We start from the raw sequence: 16,880 nt of genomic DNA on the forward strand, positions 1-16,880 counted from the left end.
GACAATTTTCGTTATTTTAATTTTGCAACAATGTTTTAACATTCGCACTTCTGTGGAAAGAACTAGTCAATACAACATTTTAATTTCGTATTGACGTCGTTGTTGCTGTTAGTCAGTTAGCTGTCTGGTTAAGTTAGCACTAGCAGAGTCGCTAATGCTAACTAGCTAGCTAACATCCCCTCCTCCTGAACATGAGTTTACTGAGATACACTGAGAAAGGGAGAAAGATCATGGAAGAGGAGACTGTTACCGTCAAACAAGAAGTAGAAGAAGGTGAGGCTGTTACAGTGAAAGAAGAAAAGGAAGAAGCTTTCAGCGTGAAAGCGGAAGAGGATGTTACAGTGAAGGAAGAAAAGGATGCAGTTTTTGTAGTGAAGGAAGAGGAGGAGGAGGAGATGACTGTCACAGAGAAAGAAGAGGAAGACGTTTTTGGAGAGAAGGATGAAGAGGGGGAGATTACTGTCACATTAGAGGAGGACGAAGAAGAAGAGAAGACTGGAGATCTGATTAACACCAGTAAATACAGTGAGTACTATCTAATAAAACAGGGGCATTGATCTGATTAACACCAGTAAATACAGTGAGTACTATCTAATAAAACAGGGACATTGATCTGATTAACACCAGTAAATACAGTGAGTACTGTCTAATAAAACAGGGACATTGATCTGATTAACACCAGTAAATACAGTGAGTACTATCTTATAAAACAGGGGCATTGATCTGATTAACACCAGTAAATACAGTGAGTACTATCTTATAAAACAGGGACATTGATCTGATTAACACCAGTAAATACAGTGAGTACTGTCTAATAAAACAGGGACATTGATCTGATTAACACCAGTAAATACAGTGAGTACTATCTTATAAAACAGGGACATTGATCTGATTAACACCAGTAAATACAGTGAGTACTGTCTAATAAAACAGGGACATTGATCTGATTAACACCAGTAAATACAGTGAGTACTATCTTATAAAACAGGGGCATTGATCTGATTAACACCAGTAAATACAGTGAGTACTATCTAATAAAACAGGGACATTGATCTGATTAACACCAGTAAATACAGTGAGTACTATCTAATAAAACAGGGACATTGATCTGATTAACACCAGTAAATACAGTGAGTACTATCTAATAAAACAGGGACATTGATCTGATTAACACCAGTAAATACAGTGAGTACTATATAATAAAACAGGGACATTGATCTGATTAACACCAGTAAATACTGTGAGTACTATCTAATAAAACAGGGACATTGATCTGATTAACACCAGTAAATACAGTGAGTACTATCTAATAAAACAGGGACATTGATCTGATTAACACCAGTAAATACAGTGAGTACTATCTTATAAAACAGGGACATTGATCTGATTAACACCAGTAAATACAGTGAGTACTATCTAATAAAACAGGGACATTGATCTGATTAACACCAGTAAATACAGTGAGTACTATCTAATAAAACAGGGACATTGATCTGATTAACACCAGTAAATACAGTGAGTACTATCTAATAAAACAGGGACATTGATCTGATTAACACCAGTAAATACAGTGAGTACTATCTAATAAAACAGGGACATTGATCTGATTAACACCAGTAAATACAGTGAGTACTATATAATAAAACAGGGACATTGATCTGATTAACACCAGTAAATACAGTGAGTACTATCTAATAAAACAGGGACATTGATCTGATTAACACCAGTAAATACAGTGAGTACTATCTAATAAAACAGGGACATTGATCTGATTAACACCAGTAAATACAGTGAGTACTATCTAATAAAACAGGGACATTGATCTGATTAACACCAGTAAATACAGTGAGTACTATCTTATAAAACAGGGACATTGATCTGATTAACACCAGTAAATAAAGTGAGTACTATCTTATAAAACAGGGACATTGATCTGATTAACACCAGTAAATACAGTGAGTACTATCTAATAAAACAGGGACATTGATCTGATTAACACCAGTAAATACAGTGAGTACTATCTAATAAAACAGGGACATTGATCTGATTAACACCAGTAAATACAGTGAGTACTATCTTATAAAACAGGAGGACAAACTCTGCAGTTGTTGAACTAACGTGTGATTTTTAAAAGGACATTATTCTCTTGAATATGTTGTTTCTGTACTGTAGGAATTGTTAGACGTCCTCCGGGGATTTTTTGTTGTTATTGTTGTAACTTTTCCTGTTGATAAGTGTTACATACATGTAAATTACACTAAAGGGCAAACAAATAAACAAACAAACAAAACATGTTTTTTTTTTTGAGCGAAAGTATTTTTTTTTAAGACACAACTTCAAACTTGAAGGAGTTGGTCTGAGGAGAAGTTGTGATGTCATTCTCCATTTTCTTGAGGAACAGAGTGTAGATACTCTGTCTATACAATGTAGAAAATAGTAAAAAATAAAGAAAAACCCTTGACTGAGATCTAAAACATTTGACCGGTAGTGTATATACAAAAAATATACATTCAAATGCCTCACAAAGAAGGGCACCTATTGGTAGATGTCATTATGGGGTATTGTGATGTCATTATGGGGTATTGTGATGTCATTATGGGGTATTGTGATGTCATTATGAGGTATTGTGATGTCATTATGGGGTAACAAAAACAAAAAAACCACAAAAAAAGCAGACATTGAATGTCAAATCAAATCAAATTTTATTTGTCACATACACATGGTTAGCAGGTGTTAATGCGAGTGTAGCGAAATGCTTGTGCTTCTAGTTCCGACCGTGCAGTAATATCTAACAAGTAATCTAACCTAACAATTTCACAACTACCTTGTACACACAAGTGTAAAGGAATGAATAAGAATATGTACATATAAATAAATGGATGAGCGATGGCCTAACGGCATAGGCAAGATGCAGTAGGTGGTATAGAGTACAGTATATACATATGAGATGAGTAATGTAGGGTATGAAAACATTATATAAAGCAGCATTGTTTTAAAGTGACTAGTGATACATTTAATTACATCAATTTGTCCCATTATTAAAGTGGCTTGAGATTTGAGTCAGTATGTTGGCAGCAGTCTCTCAATGTTAGTGATGGCTGTTTAACATCCCTTTGAGCAAAGGTGAAGTTATTAATTACACTTTAGATGTAAGGCTGGGCGATATGGCCAAAAGTACTACATGTCAAAGATCCCAGCCAGTACATCACTGGGGCCAAGCTGCCTGCCATCCAGGACCTCTACACCGGGCGGTGTCAGAGGAAGACCCTAAACATAGTCAAAGATCCCAGCCAGTACAGCACTGGGGCCAAGCTGCCTGCCATCCAGGACCTCTACACCAGGCGGTGTCAGAGGAAAGCCCTACAAATTGTCAAAGATCCCAGCCACCTCTAGTCATAGACTGTTCTCTCTACTACCGCATGGCAAGCGGTACCGGAGCGCCAAGTCTAGGACCAAAAAGGCTTCTCAACACTTTTTACCCCCAAGCCATAAGACTCCTGAACAGGTAATCAAATGGCTACCCGGACTATCTGCATTGTGTGCCCCCCCCCAACCCCTCTTTTACGCTGCTGCTACTCTCTGTATTCAGCATTTCACTGTAAGGTCTACTACACCTGTTGTATTCAGCATTTCACTGTGAGGTCTACTACACCTGTTGTATTCAGCATTTCACTGTGAGGTCTACTACACCTGTTGTATTCAGCATTTCACTGTGAGGTCTACTACACCTGTTGTATTCAGCATTTCACTGTGAGGTCTACTACACCTGTTGTATTCAGCATTTCACTGTAAGGTCTACTACACCTGTTGTATTCAGCATTTCACTGTGAGGTCTACTACACCTGTTGTATTCAGCATTTCACTGTGAGGTCTACTACACCTGTTGTATTCGGAGCACGTGACAAATACACTTTGATTTGATTTGATTAGTGATCCCAGGGTGGCAAAACAAATATTCTGGGTTATTTCAATGGGTTTTTCTCCATTCTGATTGGTTTTATACTGTTCAATTCAACTTCAACCCCCCCCCCCCAAAAAAGTCCTAATTTTCATCCAATATCTGCATTCGAGATCATTTCCACACTGCCACGATACGGGCAAGTAATCTGGGCCTTATTTTTTTAAACCAAGTGTTGTAATTTTGACTTGCGATTTAGAGCAAAACACTTGGGTTAACTGTTGGAATCGTGGCAATAGAATATCTATTCTAATTACAGGTAGAATATAATAGTGTGTTTTGACATGACAACGATTGGAAATGCCAAGGAGGGAGTTATTGTGACACGGGTAGGAACTAATGTGTTGATTGGTGTTTCCTTGGGGACCCTATTATCTTTGGCTACATTTGAATGTTTTCTCTTAGCTCCTTCATGTAGCAAACATATTCTTGCTTTTGCGTTTACCTCTTTAATTTAGAAGACACTGTTGCACAAACAACATGCTGGTCTTCCCTGTGGCTCCGTTGGTAGAGCATGGTGTTTGCAACGCCAGGGTTGTGGGTTCGATTCCCACGGGGGGGCCAGTACAAAAAAATAAATGCATGAAATGAAATGTATGCATTCACTACTGTAAGTCGCTCTGGATAAGAGCGTCTGCTAAATGACTAAATTATTATTTTTTTAAATGCTGATTTAGGTTGTACACCATCACTGGTAGGATCAGACTGTACAGCTAATTACTCTTGCTCTGACTCAGTACATTTATTAGCTAGCGATTAGCATTAGCGGCTAACTAACAAGATTGAGGAACAACTTGCTAATAAAATACAAAACTTAGCTGTTTGTAGTTGTGAGAAACACAAGCTAATAGTGTAATAAAATAGATTTATGTTGAGGAAACGTGAAATGCGGTCCTTGAGTGACAGCGGGGGGACGTGGAAAGAGATATGACTCAAGTAGCGAAGTAAAACTATACAAAATGGACGTTACACACTGTGTATCATATTTTTAACAAACCAAACGTTCAAATACCGGTGTAGAAGGTAAAGTAAAAACCCCAAAACCCAACCTGTATATACCGCCCAGCTCTGCTTTAGATTTATCACTACACCCAGTCACTACAAAGATACAGGCGTTCCTACCTAACTCAGTTGCCGGAGAGGAAGGAAACTGCTCAGGGATTTCACCGTGAGGACAATGGTGACTTTAAAAACAGTTAGAGTTGAATGGCTGTGATAGGAGCGTGAGTATCTACGCCTCAAGCTGGGCAATGTTGATGTAGCCTTCATCTGTAGGGATGTTAGTACAGTTAACAAAAATATATAAATGCAACATGTAAAGTGTTGGTCCCATGTTTCAGGAGCCTGAATAAAAAGATTCCAGAAATTTTCCATACGCACTAAAAGCTTCTTTCTCTCTAATTTTGCGCACAAATTTGTTTCCATCCCTGTTAGTGAACATTTCTCCTTTGCCAAGATAATCAATCCACCTGACAGGTGTGGCATATCAAAAAGCCGATTAAACATCATGATCATTACACAGGTGCACCTTGTGCTGGGGACATTAAAAGGCCACCCAAATTTGCAGTTTTGTCATGCAACACAATGCCACAGATGTTTCAAGTTTTGAGGGAGTGTGCAATTGGCATGCTGACTGAAGGAATGTCCACCAGAGCTGTTGCCAGAGAATTGAATGTTAATTTCTCTACCATAAGCCGCCTCCAATGTCGTTTTAGAGAATTTGGCAGTACGTCCAACCGGCCTCATAACCGCAGACCACGTGTAACCACGGCAACCCAGGACCAGCTTCTTCATTTAAGACCAGCCACCCTGACAGCTGATGAAATTGTGGGTTTTGCACAACCAAAGATTTTCTGCACAAAACTGTCAGAAACCATCTCTGGGAAGCTCATCTGCGTGCTCGTCGTCCTCACCAGGGTTTTGACCTGACTGCAGTTCAGAGTTGTAACCGACTTAAGTGGGCCAATGCTCACCTCAGGACTCCCTGTCACCTTCGATGGCCTCTGGCACGCTGGAGAAATGTGCTCTTCACGGATTAATCCCGGTTTCCACTGTACCGGGCAGATGGCAGACAGCGTGTACGGCGTCGTGTGGGGCGAGCGGTTTGCTGATGTCAACGTTGTGAACAGAGTGGCCCCATGGTGGAGGTGGGGTTATGGTATTGGGCCCCATGGTGGAGGTGGGGTTATGGTATTGGGCCCCATGGTGGAGGTGGGGTTATGGTATGGGTCCCATGGTGGAGGTGGGGTTATGGTATTGGGCCCCATGGTGGAGGTGGGGTTATGGTATTGGGCCCCCTGGTGGTGGTGGGGTTATGGTATTGGGCCCCATGGTGGTGGTGGGGTTATGGTATGGGCCCCATGGTGGAGGTGGGGTTATGGTATTGGGCCCCCTGGTGGTGGTGGGGTTATGGTATTGGGCCCCATGGTGGTGGTGGGGTTATGGTATGGGCCCCATGGTGGAGGTGGGGTTATGGTATGGGCAGGCATAATCTACGGACAAACGAACACAATTACGTTTTATCATTGGCAATTTGAATGCAGAGAGAGATACCGTGATGAGATCCTAAGGCACATTTTCGTGCCATTCATCCCCCGCCATCACTTCGTTTCAGCATGATAATGTCGCTAGGATCTGTACACAATTCCTGGAAGAGTGAAAATGTCCCAGTTCTTCCATGGCTTGCAGACATGTCACCCATTGAGCATGTTTGGGATGCTCTGGATCGACATCTACGACAGCGTGTTCCAGTTCCCATCAATATCCAGGAATTTCACACACAGCCATTGAAGAGGAGGTGGGACAACATTCCACAGGACCACAATCAACAGTCTGATCAACTCTATGTGTAGGAGATGTGTCACATTACATGAGGCAAATGGTCACAGCAGATACTGACTGGTTTTCTGATCCAAGCCCCTTACCTTTTAAAGGTAACTGTGACCAACAGATGCATATCTGTATTCCCAGTCATGTGAAATCCGTAGATTAGGACCCAATTAATTCATTTAAATTGACTGATTTCCTTATATGAACTGTAACTGTAAGAAAAATCATTGAAATTGTAGCATGTTGGGTTTTATATTTTATTTATTTTATTTCACCTTTATTTAACCAGGTCGGCCAGTTGAGAACAAGTCCTTTATTTAACCAGGTAGGCCAGTAGAGAACAAGTCCTTTATTTAACCAGGTAGGCTAGTTGAGAACAAGTCCTTTATTTAACCAGGTCGGCCAGTTGAGAACAAGTCCTTTATTTAACCAGGTAGGCCAGTTGAGAACAAGTCCTTTATTTAACCAGGTGGCCAGTTGAGAACAAGTCCTTTATTTAACCAGGTGGCCAGTTGAGAACAAGTTCTTTATTTAACCAGGTAGGCTAGTTGAGAACAAGTTCTCATTTACAACTGCGACCTGGCCAAGATAAAGCAAAGCAGTGCGACACAAAAAAACAACAACACAAAAGTTACACATAAACAAACGTACAGTCAATAACACAATATAAATATCTATATTACAGTGTAATGTAGAAGAGTAGGGAGGTAAAAAGGCAATAAATAGGCAGTAGAGGTGAAATAATTACAATTTAGCATTAACACTGGACTTCAGTATAGTTCTGGGATTTTACCCCCCAGGAAAGATCTAACATCGGACATGAGGAGAGACGAGACAAAACTAGTCTGTTATGTATATATAGTTACCAGAGTAATGTTTTGTAGGACAGCTGAGCTGACTGAGCATTCAACTGGCAGTTGTCAATATCGTTTCCACGGAAACGTGTATTTATTTACATGATGAAACGTTGAAACTACATTTGCCAGCTATTTTTGTAGTAAGGTGTTGTAGAACTAGTGTCTTATTGAAACACAGTCTAGACACTCTCTCTCTCTCTCTTGCTGTTTTAGCATCACTGATTTGACCGAGAAATGTCAGCTAGATAGGATAGCCAGCTGCAGCTATCACCAAGCTATGCTAGCTAGCTGCTGTCAGCTTGGCTAAACACAAGGTCAGCGCAGGATTTAGCCTACACATAGAACTGAATTAGAGATGGCGAGTCAGTGAGAAAGGGGGGAGAAGTCCTCAACTTCAAAAAAACGTTAATTCTCTTCAGCAAAGTTTTTTTTTTTTTACTCACTACTCCCCTTTGTCTGTTGTGATTTCAATGGCAAATACACCCAAGAAACACCCACATCAAAATAACACCCCCCAAGACAAGCGTTGTTTGCCCTCAGTCACGGCCGCTAGCACTTCTTAATGAGCTGAAAAAAACACCATCTCCCTTTATGCTACTACATTTTAACATTTTTTTTTAGCATTTTTAACATTTTTTTTAGCTTGTTCCACCACTGTTCCAGCAGCTCTGGCACCCCAATGGTGGAACAAGCTCCCCCACGATGCCAGGACAGCGGAGTCAATCACCACCTTCCGGAGACACCTGAAACCCCACCTCGTTAAGGAATACCTGGGATAGGATAAAGTAATCCTTCTAACCCCCCCCCCAAAAAAAAATATATAGATGTACTATTGTAAAGTGGTTGTTCCACTGGATATCATAAGGTGAATGCACCAATTTGTAAGTCGCTCTGGATAAGAGCGTCTGCTAAATGACTTAAATGTAATGTAAATGTAATGAGCATTGGTGGGGATAAAAACACAAGGCCCAATCAGGAAGTTGCAGTCTCCCTTTATGCTACTATTCTAGTTGCAAACCAACAGGGAAATTCGATTTTAGAAATTTCTATTCAATAATAAAATCACTAAAAAAATAAGATCTAATACATATTTTATTTTAAATATAAAATTACTCCGTTTCAAAGGTCAGAGAGGTAGACGGCAAAGTTGATACAAATCCCCTCTGTTACAAACCAACTGCTAGACTAGAAGAACGGGGTAATAATGTCTAGATGCTTTTTTTCCAGTGGAGATTAGTTTATAAATTGCCTGGCTGGGCTGTGGGACAGTGGAGATTAGTTTATGAATTGCCTGGCAGGGCTGTGGGACAGTGGAGGTTAGTTTATAAATTGCCTGGCAGGGCTGTGGGACAGTGGAGATTAGTTTATGAATTGCCTGGCAGGGCTGTGGGACAGTGGAGGTTAGTTTATAAATTGCCTGGCTTGGCTATGGGACAGTGGAGATGAGTTTATAAATTGCCTGGCTTGGCTGTGGGACAGTGGAGATTAGTTTATAAATTGCCTGGCAGGGCTGTGGGACAGTGAAGATTAGTTTATAAATTGCCTGGCAGGGCTGTGGGACAGTGGAGATTAGTTTATAAATTGCCTGGCAGGGCTGTGGGACAGTAGAGATTAGTTTATAAATTGCCTGGCTTGGCTGTGGGACAGTGGAGATTAGTTTATAAATTGCCTGGCTTGGCTGTGGGACAGTGGAGATTAGTTTATAAATTGCCTGGCTTGGCTGTGGGACAGTGGATAATAGTTTATAAATTGCCTGGCTTGGCTGTGGGACAGTGGAGATTAGTTTATAAATTGCCTGGCAGGGCTATGGGACAGTGGATAATAGTTTATAAATTGCCTGGCAGGGCTGTGGGACAGTGGAGATTAGTTTATAAATTGCCTGGCTTGGCTGTGGGACAGTGGAGATTAGTTTATAAATTACCTGGCTTGGCTGTGGGACAGTGGATGTATAGGGATAATTCAAATACAATTGTTAACAGGCATTACCCAGGGATCGTCATGAATAACTAACGGCTATTAACCAATCAGTATCCACGATCCAAATGTACTGTTTTATAATGAGGGATCTAGTCTAGATTTAACCTCATAGGAAGACCGTTTTATCATGAGGTTACATTCAGGTCTCTGTTTAACTAAATACTTTGTTTGTCTTTGGCAGGAGAGAGACCAGACTCTCACTCTGACAGAAGGAAGAGTTCTTCAGAGGAACCAGACCCAGAGACGCCCAAACCAGAGAGACAACACCACTGCTTCCAGTGTAATATGAGTTTTAAGTGGTCATGGAAGCTGAAAGAGCATAAAAGGACACACATAGGAGAAAAGCCCTTCCAATGCTCCCAGTGTGGAAATAGTTTTACTTTGTTAGGGAGCCTGAAAAAACATAAGAGAATACACACAGGAGAAAAGCCTTATCACTGCTCCCAATGTGGAAATAGTTTTATGTGGTTAGGGAGCCTGAACAAACATAAGCGAATACACTCTGGAGAGAAGCCTTACGCTTGTTCCCATTGTGGAAAGAATTTTCGATTGTTAGATACTCTGAAGGAGCATGAGAGGACACACACAGGGGAGAAACCTTACCATTGCTCCGAGTGTGGAAATAGTTTTACCCAGTTAGGAAACCTAAACAAACACAAGAAAATTCACTCTGGAGAGAAACCGTACCCCTGTTCCCATTGTGGAAAGAATTTTAGGTTGTTAGATAATCTGAGGGAGCATGAGAGGACACACACAGGGGAGAAACCTTACCAATGCTCCCAGTGTGGAAAGGATTTTACCCAGTTAGGGAACCTAAAAAAGCATGAGATCATACACTCTAGAGATAAGCCTTACCACTGCTCCCATTGTGAAAAGAGATTTACCCAGTTAGGGAGCCTGAACAAACATAAGAGAATACACTCTGGAGAGAAGCCTTACCCCTGTTCCCATTGTGGAAAGAATTTTAGGTTGTTAGATAATCTGAAAGAGCATGAGAGGACACACACAGGGGAGAAACCTTACCATTGCGCCCAGTGTGGAAAGGATTTTACCAAGTTAGGGAACCTAAAAGAGCATTCGAGAATACACTCTGGAGAGACACCTTATCACTGCTCCCATTGTGGAAAGAGTTTTATCCAGTTAGGAAACCTGAACAAACATAAGAGAATACACTCTGGAGAGAAGCCTTACCCCTGTTCCCAGTGTGGAAAGAGTTTTACCCAGTTAGGGAACTTAAACAAACATAAGAGAATACACTCTGCAGAGAAGCCTTAACATTGTTCCAAGTTAGGGAATTTGAAAGGGCATGAGAACATAAACACAGTTTGGAAATCGTTTTAGTTAGGGAACCTAATTGTGGAAAGACATTTTCCCCGGACTGAGGACCTGAAATCACATGAGAGAATAGACAGGCTGTGTTCTGACTTATGTTTTTGAGTGTTTTTTTGTTTGTTTGTTGATGCCACATTAAATCATATTGTTTATATAAAATCTCCCCCCCCAAAAAAATAGGCCTCTACTTTAGTTTTTTCCTTTTGAGACATGATTACAATAAAGTTACAATTTTAAAAATGTGTATTTTATTTTGATTATGGATTTGAATCGATTGAATAGAAATTTAGAACACACAGATTTTAATGATGTTGGAAAAGTTGTTAAAATTGTAATTATTAAATGGATTGGCATAAACAACCATTTTAAAATGTAAAAACAGGTTCTCTGGCAGAAAATGCGTTTCAGCTAATTTACAATCAGGGATTTACTTTGCTTTGCTCAATTAAAGCGGTTAACCCTATGCTTGTGTTGGTTGCAGGAGCAGTAAGCTGCTTGTGTTTTCCTGCTTGGCAGAGATCTCAGGAAAAAGTAAACAAAATGTGAACCCACAAACCCAAATCACGTAAGAAGTACATGGCGTGTCTCACAATCTATTTTGTCCGTCACGAATTTAGTATGTTCGCTGTGACAAAAGTTTAGATTATTTTCGTAGATTTGTGTTATTCCACTAAATTGTATCTAGCGCTGCAGTGAGTGGAGTGGGGGGGACGGACGGACGGACCTCTGTGATGTAGCTCTCTCTGAGTGAGGAGTGGGGGGGACGGACGGACGGACCTCTGATGTAGCTCTCTCTGAGTGAGGAGTGGGGGGGACGGACGGACGGACGGACGGACCTCTGTGATGTAGCTCTCTCTGAGTGAGGAGTGGGGGGGACGGACGGACGGACCTCTGTGATGTAGCTCTCTCTGAGTGAGGAGTGGGGGGGACGGACGGACGGACGGACGGACCTCTGTGATGTAGCTCCCTCTGAGTGAGGAGTGGGGAGGAAGGACGGACGGACGGACGGACCTCTGTGATGTAGCTCTCTCTGAGTGAGGAGTGGGGGGGACGGACGGACGGACCTCTGTGATGTAGCTCTCTCTGAGTGAGGAGTGGGGGGGGGGGACGGACGGACGGACCTCTGTGATGTAGCTCTCTCTGAGTGAGGAGTGGGGGGGACGGACGGACGGACCTCTGTGATGTAGCTCTCTCTGAGTGAGGAGTGGGGGGGACGGACGGACCTCTGTGATGTAGCTCTCTCTGAGTGAGGAGTGGGGGGGGGACGGGCGGATGGACGGACCTCTGTGATGTAGCTCTCTCTGAGTGAGGAGTGGGGGGGACGGACGGACGGACCTCTGTGATGTAGCTCTCTCTGAGTGAGGAGTGGGGGGGACGGACGGACGGACCTCTGTGATGTAGCTCTCTCTGAGTGAGGAGTGGGGGGGGACGGACGGACCTCTGTGATGTAGCTCTCTCTGAGTGGGGGGGGGGGCGGACGGACGGACGGACGGACGGACCTCTGTGATGTAGCTCTCTCTGAGTGAGGAGTGGGGGGGACGGACGGACCTCTGTGATGTAGCTCTCTCTGAGTGAGGAGTGGGGGGGGACGGACGGACCTCTGTGATGTTGCTCTCTCTGAGTGAGGAGTGGGGGGGGGGACGGACGGGGGGACCTCTGTGATGTAGCTCTCTCTGAGTGAGTAGTGGGGGGGACGGACGGACCTCTGTGATGTAGCTCTCTCTGAGTGAGGAGTGGGGGGGACGGACGGACGGACCTCTGTGATGTAGCTCTCTCTGAGTGAGGAGTGAGTGGGGGACGGACGGACGGACGGACCTCTGTGATATAGCTCTCTCTGAGTGAGGAGTGGGGGGGGACGGACGGACGGACCTCTGTGATGTAGCTCTCTCTGAGTGAGGAGTGGGGGGGACGGACGGACGGACCTCTGTGATGTAGCTCTCTCTGAGTGAGGAGTGGGGGGGACGGACGGACGGACGGACCTCTGTGATGTAGCTCTCTCTGAGTGAGGAGTGGGGGGGACGGACGGACGGACCTCTGTGATGTAGCTCTCTCTGAGTGAGAGAGGTGGACACTTTGACGGAGTCCAACATTGTGTTCGAGGGGTTTAGGAACTTTTAGAAATGTGCCAATATTCTTCCCCCTTCAAGACTGTTGATTCGAGTCCTCCTGACTCGAGATACACTTCTGTAAAGAACTACAATACTGCAGGATGATAATGAGATGGCAATACTGCCATCTGTAGGATGATAAGGAGACGGCAATACTGCCATCTGTAGGATGATAAGGAGACGGCAATACTGCCATCTGTAGGATGATAATGAGACTGCAATACTGCCATCTGTAGTATGATAATGAGACTGCAATACTGCCATCTGTAGGATTATAATGAGACCGCAATACTGCCATCTGTAGGATAATAATGAGACTGCAATACTGCCATCTGTAGTATGATGAGACTGCAATACTGCCATCTGTAGGATGATAAGGAGACTGCAATACTGCCATCTGTAGGATGATAATGAGACTGCAATACTGCCATCTGTAGGCTGATAATGAGACTGCAATACTGCCATCTGTAGGATGATAAGGAGGGTGCAATACTGCCATCTGTAGGATGATAATGAGACTGCAATACTGCCATCTGTAGGATGATAAGGAGGGTGCAATACTGCCATCTGTAGGATGATAATGAGACTGCAATACTGCCATCTGTAGGATGATAAGGAGGGTGCAATACTGCCATCTGTAGGATGATAAGGAGACGGCAATACTGCCATCTGTAGGATGATAAGGAGACGGCAATACTGCCATCTGTAGGATGATAATGAGACTGCAATACTGCCATCTGTAGTATGATAATGAGACTGCAATACTGCCATCTGTAGGATAATAATGAGACTGCAATACTGCCATCTGTAGGATGATAAGGAGGGTGCAATACTGCCATCTGTAGGATGATAATGAGACTGCAATTCTGCCATCTGTAGGATGATAATGAGACTGCAATACTGCCATCTGTAGGATGATGAGACTGCAATTCTGCCATCTGTAGGATGATAATGAGACTGCAATACTGCAGGATGATAATGAGACTGCAATACTGCAGGATGATAATGAGACTTCAATACTGCCATCTGTAGGATGATAATGAGACTGCAATACTGCAGGATGATAATGAGACTGCAATACTGCAGGATGATAATGAGACTGCAATACTGCAGGATGATAATGAGACTTCAATACTGCCATCTGTAGGATGATAATGAGACTGTAATACTGCCATCTGTAGTATGATAATGAGACTGCAATACTGCCATCTGTAGGATGATAATGAGACCGCAATACTACCATCTGCAGGATAATAATGAGACTGCAATTCTGCCATCTGTAGGATGATAATGAGACTGCAATACTGCCATCTGTAGGATGATAATGAGACTGCAATACTGCCATCTGTAGGATGATAATGAGACTGCAATACTGCAGGATGATAATGAGACTGCAATACTGCCATCTGTAGGATGATAATGAGACTGCAATACTGCCATCTGTAGGATGATAATGAGACTGCAATACTGCCATCTGTAGGATGATAATGAGACCGCAATACTGCCATCTGTAGGATGATAAGGAGGGTTAAACCTTGTAAACATACCATATTCTTTCCACAATATGGTCATTAGTCAATATCAACGTTGTCGGTCCTACATTTAGGTGTCCCTGTAATATAGTCTATATAATATGGTCATTAGGCAATTGCACTGTGTTTGTGTGCAAGGCTGAAGAAAGATATTTCCTTATTCAATTCATTCTTCAGTAAATTTAGGATTTTAATTTCCTGATGAGCATTTTGTACCAGAGAAACATTTTTTTTTTTTTTATGGAAACGGTCTCTTATGTTCGTAAGCATGGACCCAATGTGTATTTCTTCATTCTAAACCTCGTGAATTTAGTAAAAATGTTGGTTTCATTGAATTAAATTTGTGCACTAAGGGGGAGACCTCTATTCAGTCTGTAATGCTGAAGTGTCACAGGTTCTGCTATGGAAAAATGTTAACGGTAATTTCGCATTGAGCCGACGCGTACAGGGTTAACCTTGAATGCAGTGTCCACTAAAGCCCGGGGACATTCCCTTTAAAGTTTCAATCACACTGTAAAGCTGAATTTAGGCGTAGTGGATCGAATAGAGCCCCTAGTCTTCATATGTAGAAGGAGCAGGCTGGTGTTCTGGATATGGAGAAGGAGCAGGCTGGTGTTCTGGATATGGAGAAGGAGCAGGCTGGTGTTCTGAATATGGAGAAGGAGCAGGCTGGTGTTCTGAATATGGAGAAGGAGCAGGCTGGTGTTCTGAATATGGAGAAGGAGCAGGCTGGTGTTCTGAATATGGAGAAGGAGCAGGCTGGTGTTCTGGATATGGAGAAGGAGGAGGCTGGTGTTCTGGATATGGAGAAGGAGCAGGCTGGTGTTCTGGATATGGAGAAGGAGCAGGCTGTTGTTCTGAATATGGAGAAGGAGCAGGCTGGTGTTCTGAATATGGAGAAGGAGCAGGCTGTTGTTCTGGATATGGAGAAGGAGCAGGCTGGTGTTCTGGATATGGAGAAGGAGCAGGCTGGTGTTCTGGAGAAGGAGAAGGAGCAGGCTGGTGTTCTGGATATGGAGAAGGAGCAGGCTGGTGTTCTGGATATGGAGAAGGAGCAGGCTGGTGTTCTGAATATGGAGAAGGAGGAGGCTGGTGTTCTGGATATGGAGAAGGAGCAGGCTGGTGTTCTGGATATGGAGAAGGAGCAGGCTGGTGTTCTGGATATGGAGAAGGAGCAGGCTGGTGTTCTGGATATGGAGAAGGAGCAGGCTGGTGTTCTGAATATGGAGAAGGAGCAGGCTGGTGTTCTGAATATGGAGAAGGAGCAGGCTGGTGTTCTGAATATGGAGAAGGAGCAGGCTGGTGTTTTGAATATGGAGAAGGAGCAGGCTGGTGTTCTGAATATGGAGAAGGAGCAGGCTGGTGTTCTGGATATGGAGAAGGAGCAGGCTGGTGTTCTGGATATGGAGAAGGAGCAGGCTGGTGTTCTGGAGAAGGAGAAGGAGCAGGCTGGTGTTCTGAATATGGAGAAGGAGCAGGCTGGTGTTCTGGATATGGAGAAGGAGCAGGCTGGTGTTCTGGATATGGAGAAGGAGCAGGCTGGTGTTCTGGATATGGAGAAGGAGCAGGCTGGTGTTCTGGATATGGAGAAGGAGCAGGCTGGTGTTCTGGATATGGAGAAGGAGCAGGCTGGTGTTCTGGATATGGAGAAGGAGCAGGCTGGTGTTCTGGATATGGAGAAGGAGCAGGCTGGTGTTCTGAATATGGAGAAGGAGCAGGCTGGTGTTCTGGATATGGAGAAGGAGCAGGCTGGTGTTCTGGATATGGAGAAGGAGCAGGCTGGTGCCCCCTCTTTGGTTTGATCATTTTGATGTAAAATACATTTGATTGATTGTTTGCTGTGCTGGATGCTGTGTGTTTACTGACTGTCTGAGTGACGGGACATTTTGTTAGTATCTGTAACATATTTTGGTGTGTATTTAATATGCATCTTTAACTTCTTAAAGTGCCAATCAGCAGTAGAAAGAATAACAAAGTGTCTCCTTGCTCCTCTTTCGGTAAAAAGCTGAGATTTTTGGGTCTGGAGGAGAAATGTAACCACTTTTAAATTCATAGACAGAGCTACAGAGACAAGTCCTGACCATCCACGATATATCAACATTGTAATCCTGTTTCTATGATCTGTTTCCACTACCATGAATGAATGGTATATATTGTTAAAATTCTACATTGACTCTGCCAACCAGCTGCCCAGTGGTCCCTTGTGGCTCAGTTGGTAGAGCATGGTGTTTGCAACGCCAGGGTTGTGGGTTCGATTCCCACGGGGGACCAGTACGAAAAAAAATAA

At 43.1% G+C, this 16,880-nt stretch overlaps 1 protein-coding gene and 1 long non-coding RNA gene across 2 annotated transcripts; both read left to right on the forward strand.

Moving 5' to 3' along the window:
• The first annotated feature begins 487 nt into the window (after positions 1-487).
• LOC115178110 (uncharacterized) lies at positions 488-9,941 on the forward strand. The gene is made up of 2 exons (XR_003872553.1): positions 488-525; positions 9,803-9,941. It is a non-coding gene; the product is annotated as an uncharacterized LOC115178110 (long non-coding RNA).
• Positions 9,942-10,083: 142 nt separating this feature from the next.
• LOC115178100 (zinc finger protein 678-like) lies at positions 10,084-11,193 on the forward strand. Its single transcript, XM_029739137.1, has one exon. It carries the CDS (start codon positions 10,084-10,086, stop codon positions 10,894-10,896), a length of 813 nt encoding a protein of 270 aa, XP_029594997.1. The 3' UTR covers positions 10,897-11,193.
• The last annotated feature ends 5,687 nt before the right edge of the window (positions 11,194-16,880 follow it).

This window comes from Salmo trutta, chromosome 38 (assembly GCF_901001165.1).
Source record: "Salmo trutta chromosome 38, fSalTru1.1, whole genome shotgun sequence".
Classification (NCBI taxonomy): domain Eukaryota; kingdom Metazoa; phylum Chordata; class Actinopteri; order Salmoniformes; family Salmonidae; genus Salmo; species Salmo trutta.